Here is a 20,925-nt window from a genome sequence, read left to right on the forward strand (position 1 = left end):
ACGGCGCCGCGGCCGCCGGGCCCAGCAGGTGACCGCGGCCCGGGGTTGGAGCCGGAGCGTATCGCGGGCAGCGCCGCGAGGAGACGGCGCGCGGGGCCGGGCGAAGTTTGGCGGAACATGGCGGAAGAGTCCGGGGCGCGCAGGAGCGCGGCGCGGTGGCAGCCGGAGCCCTGGGAGCTGTAGCCGCCGCCGCCGCCGCTGCCGCGGGGCGAGGTCGCCGCCATGGCCCGCTGGATCCCGACCAAGAGGCAGAAGTACGGAGTTGGTGAGTGCTTGCCCCACCCCGCCCCCGACCCGGCCGCCGCCAAGTTCGCGGGAGCGGCCCTGCCCCGCGCAAAGTTGGGCGGCGGACGCCGGGCCACTCGGTGCCCGCCTGCCCGGGACCCGGCTCCGTCTCCCGCTGCCCGCGGGGGCGCCGAGAGGGTTCGGCTCCAGCTGCAGCCGTCCCACAGAGCGGGCGGTGGGAGTCGGAGCCCTCTCCGGGAGCCCCGTGGGGGAAGTCATCCTGGGTTTGGGGAATCCGGGTGGCTAAAAGTGCAGTTGGGCTCCGGGACTGGCAATCCTGCCCCCGAGCCCAAAGCTGCAGCGCTTTGCAGCGTAGAAACGTGCAAAGTGAGGGCGTTCGCCTGTGGTTCATTTGGGGCACCCAGGTCTGGTGCTCGCCCCCCTCCTCCCTGTCCGTGTGGCTTCATTCAGTACTTTGTAACCAGCCGAGGCCGGCAGAACGCGAAGTCGGCTGGCTGCCCCAGTGCGTTCTGCCCTCCCTCTTCGTAGGTTCTCTCTGAAACCTAAAGAGAAGACTTGGGGGTAGGAAGCCACCCTCCCCTCGTTCCTTCCAGGCACTGGGATCCTGATAGCAGTTGTAAACTGATCGGGAAACTCAAGTTGTGGTGTGGAGGTGATGAAGCGACAGGAAGTGTGTGGCATGGGGACGGGGGTGGCTGGCCCCCGGGGCTGGTTGTGCGGACAGTCATCCCCTACCGGTGCGTGTATGGGGAGGATTTCAGACTGCCTTCAGAATTCCGATCCCGTCGTGGGATTAGATCGAGGACATTTTATTAAGAAAACTATGACAGGTCCCATGCTAGGCACTTGGCATTCATAACAGCGGTGCTGGAGGGCCCCCAGGATGTGTGGGGAATTGCTTTTGTATTAGTTTCGATCCGAAACAAGTGGATGAGCGGGTTTTGACCCAGGTGAGAAACCTTGGTCCTACTTTTATCAAGGGGTGAGGTTGCTGAGGTCTTGTGGGAAGACTGCCACTTAGCGGGGCAATTACAGTGGCTATTAGGCTTGGGTGCGATTCCCTAGTATAAACACAGTTGTGTGCGTTGAGAATTTTATCACTTCCTGTCAGGGTCATTCATTGGGCCTATTTGGAAGTTAGTCTTCGACTTCACTCCCATCCCGCCCCCATTTTTTTCCCTCACCTCAGTGCTTACTAGGGAGCGGTCCCTGAACCTGTTCTATACTTTATGACGACTACGTCTGTTTCAGAGATACTGTATCCTAACATCTCTATGTGCATTTGAACTCTGTAGTCAGTTACAAAAAACAAACCAACCTTCTCACATTGATTACTTTTAGATTGTGATCCTTTATGTATATATGTATATGTGTGTGTGTGTGTGTATATAATAACATGCATGTAATGCCTTGTTTTCCCTCTGTTGCAAACACTTTCTTTCCTTTAAATTTCTTTTAGAATCCTTGCACTCTCCTATGGTTGTAACTCAGAAATGGGTGCATGTTGTTACTTCTGCGCCAGACCATCCCCCTCATGAATTGGTCATAAAATTTCAGACAGGTGTTCCTCATCAGGTGCCAGTAAGTAGCCAGTAGTTGTGGAAATGAGTCGGCAGTCAGTTTCTTCATTTGTGAGTGTTATTGGGTACTAACTCCTAAATTAAAGTAGATTTAGCAATACCTAATCAATAATTACTACTCACAAAAAAGTTATCAGTTCTAAGTTTGTTTAACAGGAGAAACGCTTTCCAAAACTATTATGACTTTGGTGTAGTTAATGCAGACATATCCGAAAAATGTGGGTTTTATTGCCGTAGTCATAGGAACAAGGATGGTATTTTCTCTTTTTAATTTTTCTTTCTTTTTTTTTTTCCTGTTCTAGAGTCTGTTATTTATCATCAGACAAGAAAAGTGAACTGCATTTCCAAAGCATATGTGGTAGCAAAATTGCCCCAAGATATAATTTGGGAAATTTATTTCACTAGACACAATAGGTTCTGATTAATCTGGATTTGACACAAGGGCCCACTGTTAGGACAGATGAGCTGATGAGATCAATGTCCATTGTTTATTCCTAAAACACATGGTTGTTCATATTACCTCCCTGCTTGGAAGCCTTCCTTGACCTACCGGGTAATGTCTAAACTGAGCCCAGTTTTCAAGGTTCTGAGAATCCAGTTCAGCAATATCTTCACAAACCATCTCTCTCACAGCTTCTTCCATCAACCCTCCGGCGCAGACACTGCCCTTCTCCCTCTTGTGCAATATACCATGGAGAGTCCCTCCTTTGGGACTTTGCTCCCCTGTGCTTGTCCCCTGTTCAGAGTGCCCTCCCACCTCTGCATCCCACAATCCGGCCTTTCACCCAGGCCTCAAAGCCCTACCCACTGCCTCCTTCAGATTTGGTGTTCCCCGGACCTCCTAACCTTCACGCCTCTCCCTCACCATTCCTACATTTTATTACTTATCCTTTGGATCAGTGAATCAGAAGGTTATGGTTTTGTATTCCTGTGACTCGAGAGGGACACCGCTATGGAACATGCGTTCAGTAACTGGCTGTCCTTGGCGTTGGGGTGGCGTTCTAAATTGCCAACCTAATTTCTATGATGATTTAGTGCAGTTTTTTTCCCCATTAGGTTTCAGCATCTCATTCACTCCAATATGACTTTTATTTTGTTCTGTTAGATCCATCCCTCCCTCCGTTAGATGGATGAAGCGAGAGCCTTCAGTCTGTCTTTATCTTTGCAAGTAAAAAAAAGGAGGTGTGCTGCTGAGAAAACAGGCATGGAGTAGACAGACTTGCTTAAATATGATTGGGGAAACTGGCTTGTTGGACTTATGGTGGGGGGATTATTGTCCTTTCTGAGGGTCTGCTGGACAGATTTCGTTTCTGCTGGAAGGAAACCATGTGATGGCCGTTTTGAAGCATGTTAATGACTCCCAGCTCCTCTGCGTGAGGGTAGTGTTTGATCTCAGTTTGAATTGTGCACGGTGAAGCTAGCTGTCTCTACTTATTTTGGTGCCACTATTGGCTATCCCTGACAGCTAGATTTTTCTACAGGGACTGAAATGCAACATGTCTGGGCTTTCTTATTTCTTCAACTGTTGACTCAACCTCTAGCATCAGGTGGGCTTAAATGACCTATTGTCGGTTATCGGGTAAGAGGACCACAGACTTGGTTCTTTAAACTTCTGGGCCATTAGTGCCCTGATGTGAAGTGCTGAGTGCTGAGGGCTGCCCCACAGCCATGGAAAACTCTTTTCTTTCTCCCTTCATTTTTTTTTTTCTTGTTTTCTTTTCCTTTATTCTTTCTCTCATTTTGCGTGTTTTAAGATATGAAGGTGGAAAACTTTTATTTAGATGTTAAGCAAACAGTGATACATTTATCGAAACATTTCTTAAGTCTGTTCCCAAACAAGCTGTTTCTATTAAGAACAGACCCAGATTATGTTGATGATGGAACCTTTGCAAAATCATTCATTATTGTTGGGTGGGATTTGTCCTATACGTTTTTTTTTTTTTTTTTTGTGGTACGCGGGCCTCTCACTGTTATGGTCTCTCCCATTGCGGAGCACAGGCTCCGGACACGCAGGCTCAGCGGCCATGGCTCACAGGCCCAGCCTCTCTGCGGCATGTGGGATCCTCCCGGACCAGGGCACGAACCCGCGTCCCCTACATCGGCAGGCAGACTCTCAACCACTGCGCCACCAGGGAAGCCCCCTATACGTTTTTATATTGTGATAAAAGGTAGTTTGGGGGAATATTTGCTTCACTGTTAGCTTTTCGACTATTTCGCTGTGCTAGGCCCAGTTAGTCTAAGAGCATTTAACTTTGTAGATTCTCAAATGTTAGTGTAAAAACCCAAACCGGATTCTTGTGCTTTGTTAATGCACTGAGGTGTGCTGTGGGTCCCCATTCAGTTCTTCCTCACCACCGGCACCGTGTTCCATAGACTCTAGCTGGAGGGGTGGAATTTGGTCTCAGAGTGATTAGTTCAGTTCCCTTTTAAAGAGAGGAACTTGATGCCTAAAGAGGTAAAGTGAATTGCTTAACATAAGTTGTTCTTACTTTTTTGGTTACATGAATGCCTTTGGCCAATCAGGTTAAACCCTTAAGGTGGCCCACTTTCTCAGAACAATGTTCTTAATTGCATAAAGTCAAATAGGAAGGACTGAAAATTGAAGCCACCTGTAATTGAACTACAGCTGTCAAGATAGTTTTCAAAAATTTGTGATATTGTAATATATGTGCTTCTTTATTAATGCATAATAACTACCATACTTTTGAATTAGTGATGAGCATAAACAATTTTTCAAGATATCTGTAGTAACCATAATATAGGAAAATGCCTGTGATTTCTTTAATAAATTTTTTATTGGAGTAGAGTTGATTTACAATATTGAGTTAGTTTCAGGTGCATAGTAAAGTGAATCATCTATACCTATACATATATCCATTCTTTTTCAGATTCTTGTCCCATATAGGTTATTACAGAATACCGAATAGAGTTCCCTGTGCTATACAGTAGGTCCTTGTTAGTTATCTATTTTATATATAGTAGTGTGTATTTGTTAATCCCAATCTCCTAATATATCACTTCCCCCTCAACGTTTCCCTTTTGATAACCATAAGTTTGATTTTAAGATCTGTGAGTCTGTTTTTGTCTTGTAAAAAAGTTCATTTGTATCATTTTTTATTAGATTCTACATATAAGTGATATCATATGATATTTGTCTTTGTCTGACTTACTTCACTTACTATGATAATCTCTGTGTCCATCCATGTTGCTGCAAATGGCATTATTTCATTCTTTTTTATGGCGGAGTAATATCCCATTGTGTGTATATACTACATCTTCTTTATCCATTCCTCTGTCGATGGACATTTAGGTTGCTTCCATGTCTTGGCTGTTGTAAATAGTGCTGCAATGAACATTCGGGTGCACGTATCTTTTCAAATTACTGTTTTCTCCAGATATATGTCCAAGAGTGGGATTGCTGAATCATATGGTAGTTCTATATGTAGTTTTTAAAGGAACCTCCATACTCTTCTCCATAATGTTTGTACCAGTTTACATTCCCACCAACAGTGGAGGAGAGTTTAATTTATTTTTTAATTGAAGTACAGTTGATTTACAGTGGTGTTAGTTTCAGGTGTATAGCAAAGTTATACGTATATATATCTTTTCTTTTTCAGATTCTTTTCCATTACAGCTTATTACAAGATATTGAATATAGTTCTCTGTGCTCTACAGTAGGCCCTTGTCGGTTATCTATTTTATATATAAGACACCTGTGATTTCAATTGAGGCCAGCATCAGCAGTAACACCTGTGGTTTATTGCCTTTGGTCATCATTGAAGTAAATGCTGAGTGTCAGAAAACAGAGATGGAGCTTTTTTTCCCTTTTCAAGTCCATGGATCCTCTGAATTTGAACACAGATTAAGAATCCTTGGCTATGAAGATCACACAGCTAGTTAGTTACAGAACCAGTTAGTAACATGACCAAGCTAGATATTATACAATTGTAATGAATTGAAGAAGTCCTTGCCCTAATACATTCATGTTTTAACAACATGGAGGCTGAGAATAAAAGGAATAGAGAATTAATATTTATTAGGCATTTACCTCATGAAAGGCACTGTTCTGAGCCCTTTATTTCAGTCTGTCCCAGGTACATGTGGGGCTCTTGGAGACACTTTCGGGTGGCCCATGAGGTTAAAACTTTTTTGGTAACAATACTAAGATGTTATTGGCCTGTCTTTACTCTGTTCTGGTATGAGTATACAGTATAGTTTCCCAGAGGCTACATTGAGTGTGATACTGGGACAGATAGAATGCAGAAGCAGGTATGAGAATCCAAAGGCCTTTTGTGAAGCCAGACATCAAAGAGATTTACAAATATGCAAAGCAATGCTGCTCTTCTAAGTGTTTTTGTTTGGAAAAGTAGTTTGATCTAAAATATATATATTGCTAGCATGTATTGGGGTTTATTATGGTTACTTTAATTAACGAATAAGTATTTTTAAAATTTCTCGATTGAATTTCTATTATGATAAATAGTGACAGATATAACCCACATAAAAACTCTTTGGAATTCTCAATAACTTTTCAGAGTGTTAAAGGGGTTCTGAGACTCAAAACTTTCAACACTGCTGCTTTACACATTATTTCATTAAATCATTGTGATAATGCTGTAATTCTCATATATTGTCTCCTTTCCAGATAAGAAAACTAAGGTTCATACAGGATAAATTTTTCATCCATATGCATATAATCTCACTCCTAAGCCCCAAATCAACTCCATATGTGTTTCCCAAACTTCTTGTTCATCTGTCACTTTGATCTCTGCCATGTCCAGTGTTGACGTGAAACAAATAGACTGCCAGTTAGTTCTCCAGCAAAAAATGGATTTATTCAGAATCAGCAAAGAATTGCAATTCAGGGTTTGCAACCCTCAGTGCGTCTGCAAGCCACATGCACATCCCTGCAACCAGGAGAGGAGAACTCTTTTATAGAGGGGAAAAGGAAGTTGGGAGGGCTGTAGTAAACAAAGAGTCCATTGGAGAAATTGAGTGTTTGAGGTACAGTGGCTTTTCATTGGCTGAGTTGTGACAGGCTCCCACTGGCTGAGCTCTTGCCGGGCAAGAAGGGGAAGTCTTTCTTCCTGTTGGGCTCTGCTATCCTGTAGGGTGCCACGGCTTCCACTTCTGGCCTCCTGACTATTTTAATTGATGTTTCTGTTTCTGTATTAATTTTTACACCAGGTACTCTTGTGTAGCTGCTTCATGCCTATTGCCTTACCCATTTGCCTTCTCTTTTTTTTTTGTTGTTAGTTCGTAAGTATTAGAGTTTAATTTCTTTATCTTTTTTAAGATAAAAATAAATATAAGTAAAAGTTCTGATACTTTATTCTTGAGTCCCAAAGGACTATCTTATATACTCACTTTTGGAGGCTTACTTTTGAAGGAACCATCTCTTTCTTCCCCATTGAATTTATTATTTTTTTAATTTTTATTTTATATTGGAGTATAGTTGATTTACCATGTTGTGTTAGTTTCAGGTGTACAGCAAAGTGATTCAGTTATACATATACATATATCCTTTCTTTTCAGGTTATTTCAGGTTATTTTCCTGAAAATTGTTACAGGTTGTTACAGAATGTTGAGTACAGTTCTCTGTGGTATGCAGTAGGTCCTTGTTGATTATCTATTTTATATAAAGCAGTGTGTTTATGTTAATCCCAAAGTCCTAATTTATCCATCCCCCTCTACCTTTCCTCTTTGGTTACCATAAGTTTGTTTTCTAAGTCTGTTTTGAAAATAAGTTCATTTGTATCATTTTTTTAGGTTACACATATAAGTGGAATTTGTTATTTTTTACTTAATATTTTATGTTGCCTGTTTTTTTTTTTTTTTTTTTTGTGGTCCGCGGGCCTCTCACTGCTGTGGCCTCTTCCGTTGCGGAGCACAGGCTCCGGACGCGCAGGCTCAGCGGCCAGGGCTCACGGGCCCAGCCGCTCCGCGGCATGTGGGATCTTCCCGGACAGGGGCACGAACCCGTGTTTCCTGCATCGGCAGGCGGACTCTCAAGCACTACGCCACCAGGGAAGCCCTGCTTGTTTTTTTATTTTTACTTAAAACAGTGATTGAAAAAGAAAACCTTACATTCCTGCCATTAAAGGGGAACCAGCATCACTTGCTCCAGAAAGTGGCAACCTTAAAAATAAAGGCAACAAAAATAAAATAGCAGTATATTGGATTCTGGCTCCATGCTGTTGGCCATCAAACCGTTTTCTCCATTAAAGAGGGAGGAGGCTGGTGCCCAACTTTCTCTTCGATATACTGTGGATTCTCGTTATTTGTGGTAGTTAATGTTCTGTAAAGTCCCCAAGAACACTGACTTAGCTAATATGTTACCATTGCTCCTAGGGGTAATACAAGGTCAGGTTCCTGTGAGCCTCTGGTCACGTTTTCATCAGCTGATCAACATATAACCATATGTCATGTGTGTTTCTGTTTAAGGTTTAAAGACCTTAAACAGAAGGTTTACATCGCTGATGCACTAACATTGAACTCACAGGCCCACTCCCTATATGTAAACTCAAGCCTGAAGGAAGCTTATCTAACACATGCATTTTCTCTGTAAGGTAAATCACAGCCTTTTTGGGCTTGGGAACACGACACAGCACTTCAGCACTATGCTTGGGGGCCATTTAAATAGCAAAATCATTAACAGAAAGCACAAAATAAGAAAAACATGGCACTAAAGTTAAGACCATGCGAAGGACTCTGGTTTACAGTGTGAGAACTGAAACAAAAAGGCAGTGTCCCCTTGTCCAACCTCAGATGGGAACTTGCATGTCACATTTTGCCCCTCTGCACATGACTGGGAATGACCTCGAAAGCACCAGGATGTTGATTTGGGGGTTAAGTAAATTTTAGCGAGTGGGAGAATTCACAAATACCATAGAATCTGCGAATAATGAGGATCAACCTGTAGTTAGGTAAAAAAGAATTAAAAATGGAATAACATTCCTGTATTATTCAGGCGTCTGTTGGAATAATCCCTCCTTAGAGCTTTCTGAGGACCCCAGCTAAAGACACTACTGTCTTGGGCTTCCCTGGTGGCGCAGTGGTTGAGAGTCCGCCTGCCGATGCAGGGGACACGGGTTCGTGCCCTGGTCCGGGAAGATCCCACATGCCGCGGAGCGGCTGGGCCCGTGAGCCATGGCCGCTGAGCCTGTGCGTCCGGAGCCTGTGCTCCGCAACGGGAGAGGCCACAACAGTGAGAGGCCTGCGTACCGCAAAAAAAAAAAAAAAAAAAAAAAAAAAAAAAAAGACACTTACTGTCTTTATGTCTCTCCTTTTCCCTAATTGTCCTATTTGTTTATTTGTTTGTGTTTACTGTCTGTCTCCCATACTGGAATATAGAGTTATGAGGACAGGAACTTTATCCTTTTCATTAGTGCTCCCCCCCCCCCCCGCTCCCAGGATGGCACCTGGCACGTGGTCAGCACTCAGTAAATAAATGATGAAGGAATAAATGAATGCCGTTATCTACCTAAATTTGTCTTGTGTGCCGGAAGAGGAAATTTTCCCCCACGTTATGGAAAATTTTGCCCTACGTGCACTTCCAATGAGATACAGTCAAAAGCAGTAAGAAGGATTTCCCTGGTGGTGCAGTGGTGAAGAATCCGCCTGCCAATGCAGGGGACACGGGTTCGATCCCTGGTCCGGGAGACTCCCACATGCTGTGGAGCAACTAAGCCTGTGCGCCACAGCTACTGAGCCTGCGCTCTAGAGCCTGCGAGCCACAGCTACTGAATCCTGTGCGCTTAGAGCCCGTGCTCCGCCAACAAGAAAAGCCACTGCAATGAGAAGCCCGTGCACTGCAACAAAGAGTAGCCCCTGCTCGTCACAACAAAGACCGTGCAAAGCAACAAAGACCCAACACAGCCCAAAATAAATAAATAAATAAATAAAAATTTAAAAAAATGCAATAAGAAAAGGAACATTTAAAGAATAGATAAAAGAGATTTAATAACTGTTTAAGCAAAGGATTGTGTGAGCATCGTGGGGTGGGAAAGGCATTGAAATCCTGAATAATGCATTCTTGGGAAGGGAACAATGGTAATTTGCTGCTGTTCCTTTTTATTTCTTCATTATTTGTGGAGGCTTCCTGGAGGAAGATGTGTTGTAGGATTGGCTAAATGGAAAGAAAAGGCTTGACCACGGTGATGAATAGGGTTTAGGAGGTTCTGACTCATTGGATTAGTTCGTTGAGCACGAGTTGGAAAGGAACAGTGCAATCTAATGGAAGAAACAAGGCATTTAAATTCATCCGTTACTTCCCATTACCCAAAAGGAGTTGAGATGCCTTACGATAAGCACATCTATACTGTATGCAGGGTAATTAAACAAAAAATATGAGATCACAAGTAACGTGGAGAAGAAAAGTAATTTAGAGTACTGGTGAGGGGCTTTGAAGCAAAGGTAGTAGTTACTCAAAATTTACAGAAGGCTTTTTGTAGTGGTCCTATCTGCCTACATGTTAGCTGCAACTTAATTTGTGCTTTCTCCTCATCTAAATTTTCGGAAACAAACCAGTGGGGTTTCAGGGTAAGGACTCAAATCTCATTACAATGATTTTTTTCCATAAAGGAAAAATTTTCCAACTTCTAGTTTTTTCTCCAGCAATACCCAATATAATAACACAATAACTTTATACATATAAAATATTTTAGTACTGTCAAAAGAATAAGAAGAGGAATATGGGTCAAAATCTCTTATAACTCATTTCAGTTCTTCAAAATGAGTTGTAATAGAATTATAATAGAATTTGACCCCTATGTATGGGCCACAAACTTGAGTATGGTCACATAGTTTGTTTTTCACTGAATATTTAAAAGGAGGGAAAAACAGTTTTCTCCCTCATCAAATAGGTAAAATCACCTATGAAATGTCCGCTGTGTGTGGACGTTAAAGGCTATGATAAATTCTTTGGGAGTCCTTTGACCTTGGTTTATAAGTATTAGCTTCCAGCATACCTCAGGAATAATAGGGTTTTAGTTTTAAGCTTAAAAAAGTGCTTTTGAGATCAGGCTAAGAAATGCTTTTGAGGCAGAGATTTGGGTGAGCAAAAGCAGAGGATGCTTGCGTTAATTTAATTTTTCCAAGTGATGTCCAGGTCACGTCTTCTCAGAGCCTGGGCTGGCCATCAGCTCACTCAGACGATCGTCTGAATTGCTGGCAGCCAGTACCTAAGCAAGAGGCAAAAGTAATCTTTGGGGCTTCCCTGGTGGCGCAGTGTTTGGGGGTCCGCCTGCCTATGCAGGGGACACGGGTTCGTGCCCCGGTCCGGGAAGATCCCACATGGCGCGGAGTGGCTGGGCCCGTGAGCCACGGCCGCTGAGCCTGCGCGTGCGGAGCCTGTGCTCCGCAATGGGAGAGGCCACAACAGTGAGAGGCCCGCGTACCGCAACAACAACAAAAAAGTGATCTTTGTCTTTTCACAAACCTCCGTGCCATTGCAAAGCTGCTGTTGTTCAGATGCGTCCACCTTTCTGGGTTGTGCCGTTTTCTCTTACATTTCCATGCTCCCCAAGGGACTGGAAGATGCCCAAGACGCCCTCTAAGAATCTTGGTTGTCTACTTTTTTTTTTGCGGTACACGGGCCTCTCACTGTTGTGGCCTCTCCCATTGCGGGAGTATTTCAATTAAAAAAACTGTATTTCAATTAAAAAAAAAAACCAAAAAACTCGAGGGAAGGAAATTGCAGCAGAGATTGACTCCCTCTTGCAAATAGCTCTTTGCTGACTCACCCAAGGTGAATGCATCCCCCGACTGGTTTGTTACCTGTGTACCTGTGGCAGGATGCGTTGTCTTTTATTTGTACTTTCTGTGAGCCTGGAACTAGAGGGCTGTCACTCCCCAGCTTTCCTGCCACAGACCAGTTATAAGAATAAGTCATAGAAATCTAACTTCTTTGCCCTTTTGTGTCTAGAATCATAAAAGATTAAGAGCTAGATTCTATATGTGTCACCTCTTGGCTAACACTTTATTTTATTGGAAAAGTATGCCCCAGAGGCATAAAATGACTTCAGCAAAATCCCAGAGCTCGTAGCAAATGTCTTGCTTGTCTTAACTTGTCTTCTAGCTGCTTCCTTTTTCTTCATAACTCTGGAGAAAGTAAGTTTCTTTATCATGTCTACATAAGGTTCTAAAGAGTAAGTTCTCTCCACACAGGAGGAAGGCTGTGTCATCCCTGGGTTTTTTCCAGGTGGAGGTTTTGTTATAAACAAGATCCAGCTATTAAATCATCTCCCCCCGTTTTTTCTGAGATATAAGTGACATATAATATTCTGTTTGTTTCAGGTGTACAATATCATTATTTGATATTTGTTTATATTGTGAAATGATCACACAGTAACTCTGGGTAGCATCAATCACCCCACAGGGTTACAAATTACTTTCTTTTTTTTCATGAGAACTTAAAAGTTCTACTCTCTTAGTAGCTATTATTAACTGTAGTCAGCATGCTGTACATCGCATTCCCAGGACTTATTTATCTTATAACTGGAAGTTTGTACCTTTTGACCACATTCACCAATCTCTCCTCCCCCAACCCCGCGTCCACCTGGCAACCACCAGTCTGTTCTCTGTATTTATGTTGTTGTGGTTTTTAGATTCCACCTATGAGTAATATTATAGAGTATTCGTCTTTCATTTTCTGACTTATTTCACTAAGCACAGCGACCTCAAGGTCCACTGATGTCATTGCAAATGGCAGGATTTCCTTGTATTTTATGGTTATTCCATATTTTTGTGTTAGTGTTTTTGTTTCCTTCAGGTAAATGCCCAGAAGTGGAATTGCTAGATCATACGATAGTTCTGTTTTTGATTTTTTTTGAGACACCTCCATACTGTTCTCCATAGCGGCTGCACCAATTTACATTCCCACCAGCAGTGCACAGGGGCTCTCTTTTCTCCACTCTCGCCAGTGATCGTTATCTCGTCTTTTTGATAGGCCATTCTGACAGATGTGAGGTGAGATCTCATTGTGGTTTTGATTTGCATTTCCCTGATGATTAGTGATGTTGAGCATCTTTTGGCCATCTGTATGTCTTTGAAAAAATGTCTATTCAGATCCTCTGCCCATTTTTCGATTGGATTATTTGTTTTTTTTTGTTTTTGATATTGAATTGAATGAGTTCTTTACCTATTTTGGACATTAACCCCTTATCAGATGTATGATTTATGAATATTTTCTTCCTCTCGGTTAGTTGCCTTTTCATTTTGTTGACGGTTTCTTTTGCCAAGCACCTTCCCCTTTTGAAGTGTTCTGGGAAGGGAGTGTGTTCAGAGGTCTGAGGCTGCAAAGTGGAAGTCATGCTGTGCGTTCTGTGGTGGTCACAATGTCTCAGGCCGGCAGCGGGCCCCATGTCTTTGGTCCTCAGCACTGTGGTGTTGACATTGATGTCAGTCACAAAATCAATAAGTAGCGTGACATTCTCATGATGTTACAGGCATGTTTGAGAACAGGTGTTACTGTGGTTTACAAGGTGCTGATGGGCGAAGGGAGAATTGTGTATTGATCATAAAGGATTATAATTATAGTGCTGACCTGGAAGTGAAAGCCCATTGGCGTTCTTTTAGACTTGTGTTTTGAACAAAATGATGATGCTTTATTCTGAACACTTGACCTGGGAGCAGGTTGGGTAAGGCTCCTTGGCCTGACTGCCCTGAGCTTTGAGCTTCCTTCAGACCAGGTGCAGATAGCAGGTGCCCTTGCTCTTTACTGTGTTAAGCAGAGGAGCCTGTGCCTCAGAGCATGACAGCATGATTCACTTTGGTTAGTTTCCATTTCTTAGGTCCTGAGGCACAGTGTCTGTGAATTACATGGTTATATACATATTTTTCAGTCAGTGGATACTAGAAGCATAGTTAAACATTTATTGTTTTTTTCAAATAAATTTGTTTATTTTATTTATTTATTTGGCTGCGTTGGGTCTTCGTTGCTGTGCGTGGGCTTTCTCTAGTTGTGGCGAGCCAGGGCTACTCTTTGTTGCAGCGCGTGGGCTTCTCATTGCGGCTTCTCTTGTTGTGGAGCACGGGCTCTAGGTGCACGGGCTTCAGTAGTTGTGGCACATGGACTAAGTAGTTGTGGCGCGCAGGCTCAGTTTTTAATGGCGTACAGCCATTAAAAAGAATCAGACTCAGTGACAGAGTGTCTGCTAAAGATGACAATGGCATGCAGTGATTAAAGGCTGATCTCTTCAAAAAGTGGTGCTGAGTTAGTTGGTTATCTATATTGAAAAAATGTACTGGACTCCTACTTAATGCCATATAAAGGATTGATTCCAAATGTCTGAAAGGTAAAACAGTGAAAGCTTTCAGAAAAAAAAAGCATAAGAGAACATCTTGACCTTGGAGTAGGCAGAGATTTCTTAAAGGGACACAAAAAACACTAACTTTAAAAGAAACACAAATTATCCTGAGTTATATTAAAATTAAGAACTTCTATTCACGGAAAGACACCCTTAAGAAGAGATTAAAAAGACAACCCACAGAGTAGAACGAAGACAGTCCCAATACACATATCTAACCTGTTGTGAATATGTGCAGAAATATTAAGAGAAAACAATAACCCAATTGAAAAATGGGAAAAGGACTTGAATAGGCATTTCACAAAAAATGATAATCCAAAGTCCAATAAATATTTGGAAAGGTGTTGATCTCCATTTGTCATCACAGAGATGCAAACGTAGTGCTAGACAACTACAACCCCACCAGAAGGGCTAAATTGGAGGGGGGAAAAAACCCCCACAAACAACCCAAAAAAACAGAAATTCCAACTGTTGGCAGGATGTATGGCAATAGGGAGCCTCATGCACTGGTGGGAGTGTAAGTTGATGCAACCACTTTATTTTGTTTTGTTTTCTTATAAGTTTATTTTATTTTTGGCTGTGTTGGGTCTTCATTGCTGTGCGCAGGCTTTTCTCTGGTTGTGGCGAGTGGGGGCTACTCTTTGTTGTGGTGCGCGAGCTTCTCGTTGCGGTGGCTTCTCTTGTTGCGGAGCACGGGATCTAGGCATGCAGGCTTCAGTAGTTGTGGCACGTGGGCTCAGTAGTTGTGGCACGTGGGCTCAGTAGTTGTGGCTCACGGGCTCTAGAGCGCAGGCTCGGTAGTTGTGGTGCACAGACTTAGTTGTTCCGTGGCATGTGGGATCTTCCCGGACCAGGGCTGGAACCCGTGTCCCCTGCATTGGCAGATGCTTAACCACTGTGCCAACCGGGAAGCCCCCTTCCTGTATTCTTGATGACCATCCGTGATTGAATACTCTTTGCTTTCTACAATTCAGTTAATTACTTACGACACATTCTTTCTCTCTGCTTATCATCAAAACCCAATCCAAGATTTTGCTTCAGTTAAGGGCAAAATGGAATTTTCATGTTTATACCAGTCTCATCTCTTTATAATCTTAAAATTTAAACTCGTGGAATCACATCTCATTTTGATTTGCTGGTTGTTTTTAGGATCTAAATGGCTTTTTTTTTTTTTTTTTGCGGTACGCGGGCCTCTCACCGCCGTGGCCTCTCCCGTTGCGGAGCACAGGCTCCGGACGTGCAGGCTCAGCGGCCATGGCTCACGGGCCCAGCCGCTCCGCGGCACGCGGGATCCCCCCAGACCGGGGCACAAACCCGCGCCCCCCGCATCGGCAGGTGGACTCCCAACCACTGCGCCACCAGGGAAGCCCTAAATGGCTATTTTATGGTGGGTAAGATCTCAGACTTTGACTCCTCTATCTGTTTGAAGACAATAAAATATGATGCCACAGTCCTATTTTGTTAAGGTAATGGACATCCTGGTGCAGACACAAGACTTGGTCTTATGTTACATAAAATAAAGTATTTCACTAATGAAACAGAACATTGTGTGTGTGTGTGTGTGTGTGTGTGTGTATAGTTTCTGTAGTCTAACAGCATCACTAATATGACATGCCTTAAAAATGTAAATCGTGTTTTGAGTTACTGAAGAAGATTGAGATGCAGATGTTGATTTGCTCGGGGACACATGGTAAGCTGACATCAGAACCAAGGTTACTGTTTACAGTCCTGCAGACCATAGTTTGTGCCTTGTGGCCAAGCCATGCTTAAAATCAGAATCGTCAAGGGAGAGGCAAAAGCCATTTGCTACAGAGTGAAGTTTTGGAGAGCAGCTTCTAGTGGTTTGGAATTTCGAAGTCCAAGCCTACTAACTTTTATTACTCTTTGCGTTTGTGAGATCATAGAAGGCTCTGAGCCAAGTGAGGAGGTAGGAATAAGATTAGCACACTTCCTGGTGCAGTGGGCAGTACGTAATCATTATCTGAAAGTTCACTAGGCGGGAGCCTGCCCGCCAGTAGGCTGGCCTGGCAATCAGGTGCCCGTGTTTGCAGAGCAGGCTTGATTCCTAAGTAGGGAAGGTTGGTTTGCGCTGAGTCCATCCTCAAAGGTCCAGACTAGATTCTAGTATTTCCAATTTCAAAGCCCCTAAGGCTGGACCTGGCCTGGGCTTGCAAGAATCTCCATGGAACATGTTTGAATTCCTAGGGGTCTCTGGGTGATGGGACTTTTGTCTCTGTTCCTGTACTTTTTTTTTTTTTTGATATTTATTTTTACTATTATATTTCTTTGGCCGTGACACACAGCTTGTGGGATCTTAGTTCCCCGACCAGGGATTGAACCCGTGCCACAGTAGTGAAAGCACTGAGTCTTAATCCTAGACTGCCAGAGAGTTCCCTCCTGTACTTTTAGGTAGCACTCTCTTACTGGCTTAGAATAGTCTGGGATCCTAAGAGGTATAAATAAATAATAAATTCACACATAACTAACTGGACTCATTAACATGGATATATTGACTCAGGCCAACTGGAATTTGAATCTGCACTCCCTATGACTTTTCTCTGAGCACATGTTATGTTCCAGGGGCCCATGGGGTGGTTATTATATAAGATAAGGAATGTATAGAGAATCCATGGAGTGGACAGGGCTTCAGACCAGCTGGTTGCCTTCGCTTTGGCCTGACAGAGCGCCACAATATACGTCATCTCCAGCCTCGTGAATTCAGAGACATTTGGGACCAGTAGCCCTAGGCCAGCCATTTCTGGTCCTACCACACAGATTATAATAGAATCAGAAAATAGGAATCCATTGAGGACAGAATCCTGAATGACTATCTTGTGGGCCTGTAGCCTTCCTTAAAGAAGACTGGTAGCTACTTCAGTTGAAGAGTTGTCTGCATTAGAATACTCTGGAATGAATTTTCTTTTTCTTTTCTTTTTAAAGCATTTATATAATGATTTAGAGACCTAATGTACTTTAGTTTTAAAAATATTTATTTATTTGGCTAGGCTGGGTCTTCGTTGTGGCACGTGGGATCTTCGTTGTGGCATGTGGGAGCTTTAGTAGTTGTGGCATGCGGGATCTTTTGTAGTTGTGGCATGCAGACTCTTAGTTGTGGCATGCAGGATCTTTGTTGCGGCATGTGAGATCTAGTTCCCAGACCAGGGATGGAACCTGGGCCCCCCTGCATTGGGAGTGCAGAGTCTTACCCACTGGACCACCAGGAAAGTCCCTGGAATCATTTTTCAAGAACCTTGCATGCCCTGAGAGAGGCTGGTTCCTGCTTCATCTTTTGCAACGTGAGGATTGTCAGTCAAGCTTGTTTTCAAACTACTTGATAGCTTCAGGGAGGTCTCTTTGTAAGCTCACAAATTCAGAAATGCTTTTGAGCCTGCAGAAGAATTCTTTTCATGTTTGCGCTCTGATCGAAGCCAAGTGCCTTGGAAATTTTGAATCTGTCTCTTATTTCCTTTCCTGAATTAGATATGCGCCTGCTCACTCAGTTCAGATGTGACCACATGGCTTATTTCAGAAGCAAATGGCCCACTCCTTGAAGCAAACCGTAATCCCATCACCTTTCTCTCTGGACATTTTGATTCTGATTTAAAGCTGATTTAATTAATTAATTTATTTATAATTAATTAATTAATTAATAGCTAGACCAGGTCCTGGTTGCAGCACGCGGGATCTTTAGTTGCGGCATGCCCGCGGGATCTAGTTCCCTGACCACGGATCGAACCCAGGCCCCCTGCATTGGGAGCATGGAGTCTTACCCATTGGACCACCAGGAAAGTCCCTAAAGCGGATTTTAGACCAGGAAAACAGCCCCTCATTTGTTGCTCAAAGGACTAAATTTTTAAGGATCAAATCAGAGTGTGTTAGGGAGGACATCTGGACAGGTGAACTTTTGCTTTCATTTGTTTTCTTTGTTCCCTTCTTTACTTCTAGATGGATTTCTTTTAGATCCCAGGGGGCAAAATTCCACGTTGAGGAGGCTTTAGCTACCAGTTATAAAGTCTTAGGAAAGTACAGCATCTCTGTGGTCCTATCTTCCTAAAACCACGCCTATCAAGAAAAGACAGGGCTTCCCTGGTGGTGCAGTAGTTGAGGGTCCCCTGCCGATGCAGGGGACACGGGTTCGTGCCCCGGTCCAGGAAGATCCCACATGCCGCGGAGCGGCTGGGCCCGTGAGCCATGGCCACCGAGCCTGCGTGTCCGGAGCCTGTGCTCCGCAACAGGAGAGGCCACAGCAGTGAGAGGCCTGCGTACCGCAAAAAAAAAAAAAAAAAAAGAAAAGAAAAGACAGATGGAGGAAATATAGATGATATCTAAAACGAAACGTGTTCTGCCATAATATGTCTTTATCTTCTTGCTTTTATCAGCAGCCTTGAGTGGCAGGGTTTTATACTTGGGGAAGATTAGAGAGCTTGTTTTCTTGCTGAAATGGTCACCCTACCATGTTCTTTTGTCTGCCTTAGTTCTGAGAATTTTTTTTCGAAACTAGTTTTCACACCGTGTGTTTGGATTAAGCTTCAGGAATTATCCATTTCACAAAAGCCACTTGTTTTTTATATTCTAGGGCATTAGGGTTTGGAGGGATGATGGGTGGAATGAAGTGAACCGAGAGGTACTGAAACCAGGATTAGGAAGCTGGGTTTGTGTTTCAGTGTCTGTTACAGACACAGTCAAGTGACTTGCCTCTCTTTAGCTTAGTTTTTCCATCTGTAAACTAGAGGTAATATTTTCTTTTCTTTTTTTTTTTAATATTTAATTTGTTTATTTCTTGGCCGTGCCGTGCGGCTTGTGGGATCTTAGTTCCCTGACCAGGGATCGAACCCGTGCCCCCTGCAGTGGAAGCATGGAGTCGTAACCACTAGACTGCCAGGGAATTCCTGAGATAATATTTTCTAACCTTCCAAATTCTCAGAGTGTGAAGAATTTTCAAGTTTTGAATACTTCTGCAAATTAAGCCTTGCTGGTAAGGCCACATTCATGGACCCCAGAATGCCAGGATCCAAAGTTGACACGCCATTGAACTTTCTGCCTGAAGACTTAGGAGATTTTGTCCAGAAAAAACTTTTGGGGCGAAGAAGCCCATTTCTTCCTGGCCTTTTTCTTCACATGCCAGTTGTAATCTGATAGTTTTCCTTCTGACTTCTTGTCAGCTTTTATATACTCTTCAGGCTGTTATGTGATCCGTGACATAAGAACTAATGTTCTCCACTTGACAGTGAACTTGTGATCTTTTTCATCTGGTTCCTGGTTCTGAGATTTTTCCCCCTAATGCTCCCAGTCATTTTTCCCAAAGGCTTAAAGGGAGATGGGGGTTGAATGTGGTTTGAAGTGTGACTCTGATGTTGTCAGATCAAAGTTTAATCCCCGTGTTTAATCCCTCACTTTGCCCTTCTCTTACAGGAGTTTGGATCTAGCGAACATAATTCCCATACACGCCAGATCCACGCCTGTAGCCACCTGGCAGACTTGAATCCTCTTGCTGCTGATTCGGTTGTCAGGGCTCAGATCTGTTGGGGGAACTCGTGGGTTAGCAGGCCTGGAATTGTAAGTGGCAGACTTGTGGAAATAAGTGTTCTGTATTCGTTCACCGTGTGCTGACCAGGTAGCTAAGTGAGGAGCAGGTATATGGTTGGCTTTTGGAAGGATCCAGAGAAATGGACATAGATCCCATGCTTGGGAAGTTTAAAATGAATGAAAGGACTCAAAGTATGAAGCCAGAAATAACTATAGTAAAAGGCTGAACGTGAAAAGGGGTGCAGAGGAGTACACTTTGGGTTCCAGGAGTTCAGAGAAGCAGAGGTTGTTCTAATAGAGGGAAATGGGTAGGCTTCAGGGAAGAAGTTGAACTTGACAGAGGTGGGCATTGCCATTTGGGAAGGCGGACATGTGACGTAGCACGAGCGCTGGCTGCAAGGAGGATGAGGAAGCCGTCCATTCCGGCTGCAGCGAAGCCTGGCTGAAGAGAAGAGGGAAATGACGTGGATTATGCCGGATTGTTGGGAAGCCTTGTTTACCTTGATTTTGTTTTTCTCCCTCTTTAACCATTAATGCTGCAGAGGTGCGCTGGCAAATGAGCTCTCTAGGAAAACCAACAAAATCCGCCATTTTTGTGGCATTTGCCAATGTCTGCAGTGTAAATACTCCCACTGTGGCCAATTTCCAATTACAGGTGAATTAGCAAAGAGCTCTCAGAATTCTTGAAAATTTAACATTTGGCTCTCACGTGCCAGTCCAAGCACACTGTTGACCAGCCTGGTTTAGTGCCTGTGTGACAGTCATTCCGGTACCAGTCCGGGCACAGCCCCTGCAGAAGACCTGGGGAAGGCCGAGGTAGTCAAGTTTTACTCAGTATCCGACTCCCGCGCCATGCTGATTGGTGCCTGGGTGCGCCCACTGCCCCAGGGAGGCCGTCCCATAGTCTGGACAATGACGTAGATCTTGGCCCAAAGAAATAAGTAGAAACAATCAGATTCCCTGTCTTGGGAATTCAAATGAAGGAATCCCAGGAAATGTTTTGCCCCAGAGGCGAAAGCTAAAAGGATGTCATTTGAGAGAGTTGGATCCATGGCAGACTGAAGTCACATGGCAGCCAAAGTTATGAATGACAAAACCATATGGAGGGCTCCCCTGGTGGCGCAGTGGTTGAGAGTCCGCCTGCCGATGCAGGGGATACGGATTCGTGCCCCGGTCCGGGAGGATCCCGCATGCCGCGGCGCGTCCGGAGCCTGTGCTCTGCAACGGGAGAGGCCACAACAGTGAGAGGCCCGCTTATCGCAAAA

At 43.8% G+C, this 20,925-nt stretch overlaps 1 protein-coding gene across 1 annotated transcript in view; it reads left to right on the forward strand.

Moving 5' to 3' along the window:
- Positions 1-222: 222 nt before the first annotated feature.
- The window catches only part of DOCK5 (dedicator of cytokinesis 5), a gene marked incomplete at its 5' end in the record, with an annotated part of 211,157 nt that continues 190,454 nt past the window's right edge, over positions 223-20,925 (forward strand). Inside the window, one exon of the mRNA XM_082656932.1 lies at positions 223-265. Coding sequence (XP_082513058.1) covers positions 223-265 — 43 coding nt within the window. The remainder of the gene's footprint in view (positions 266-20,925) is intronic.

The sequence above is a fragment of the Grampus griseus genome (assembly GCF_964374135.1).
Source record: "Grampus griseus genome assembly, chromosome: 6".
In the NCBI taxonomy this organism is placed as follows: Eukaryota; Metazoa; Chordata; class Mammalia; order Artiodactyla; family Delphinidae; genus Grampus; species Grampus griseus.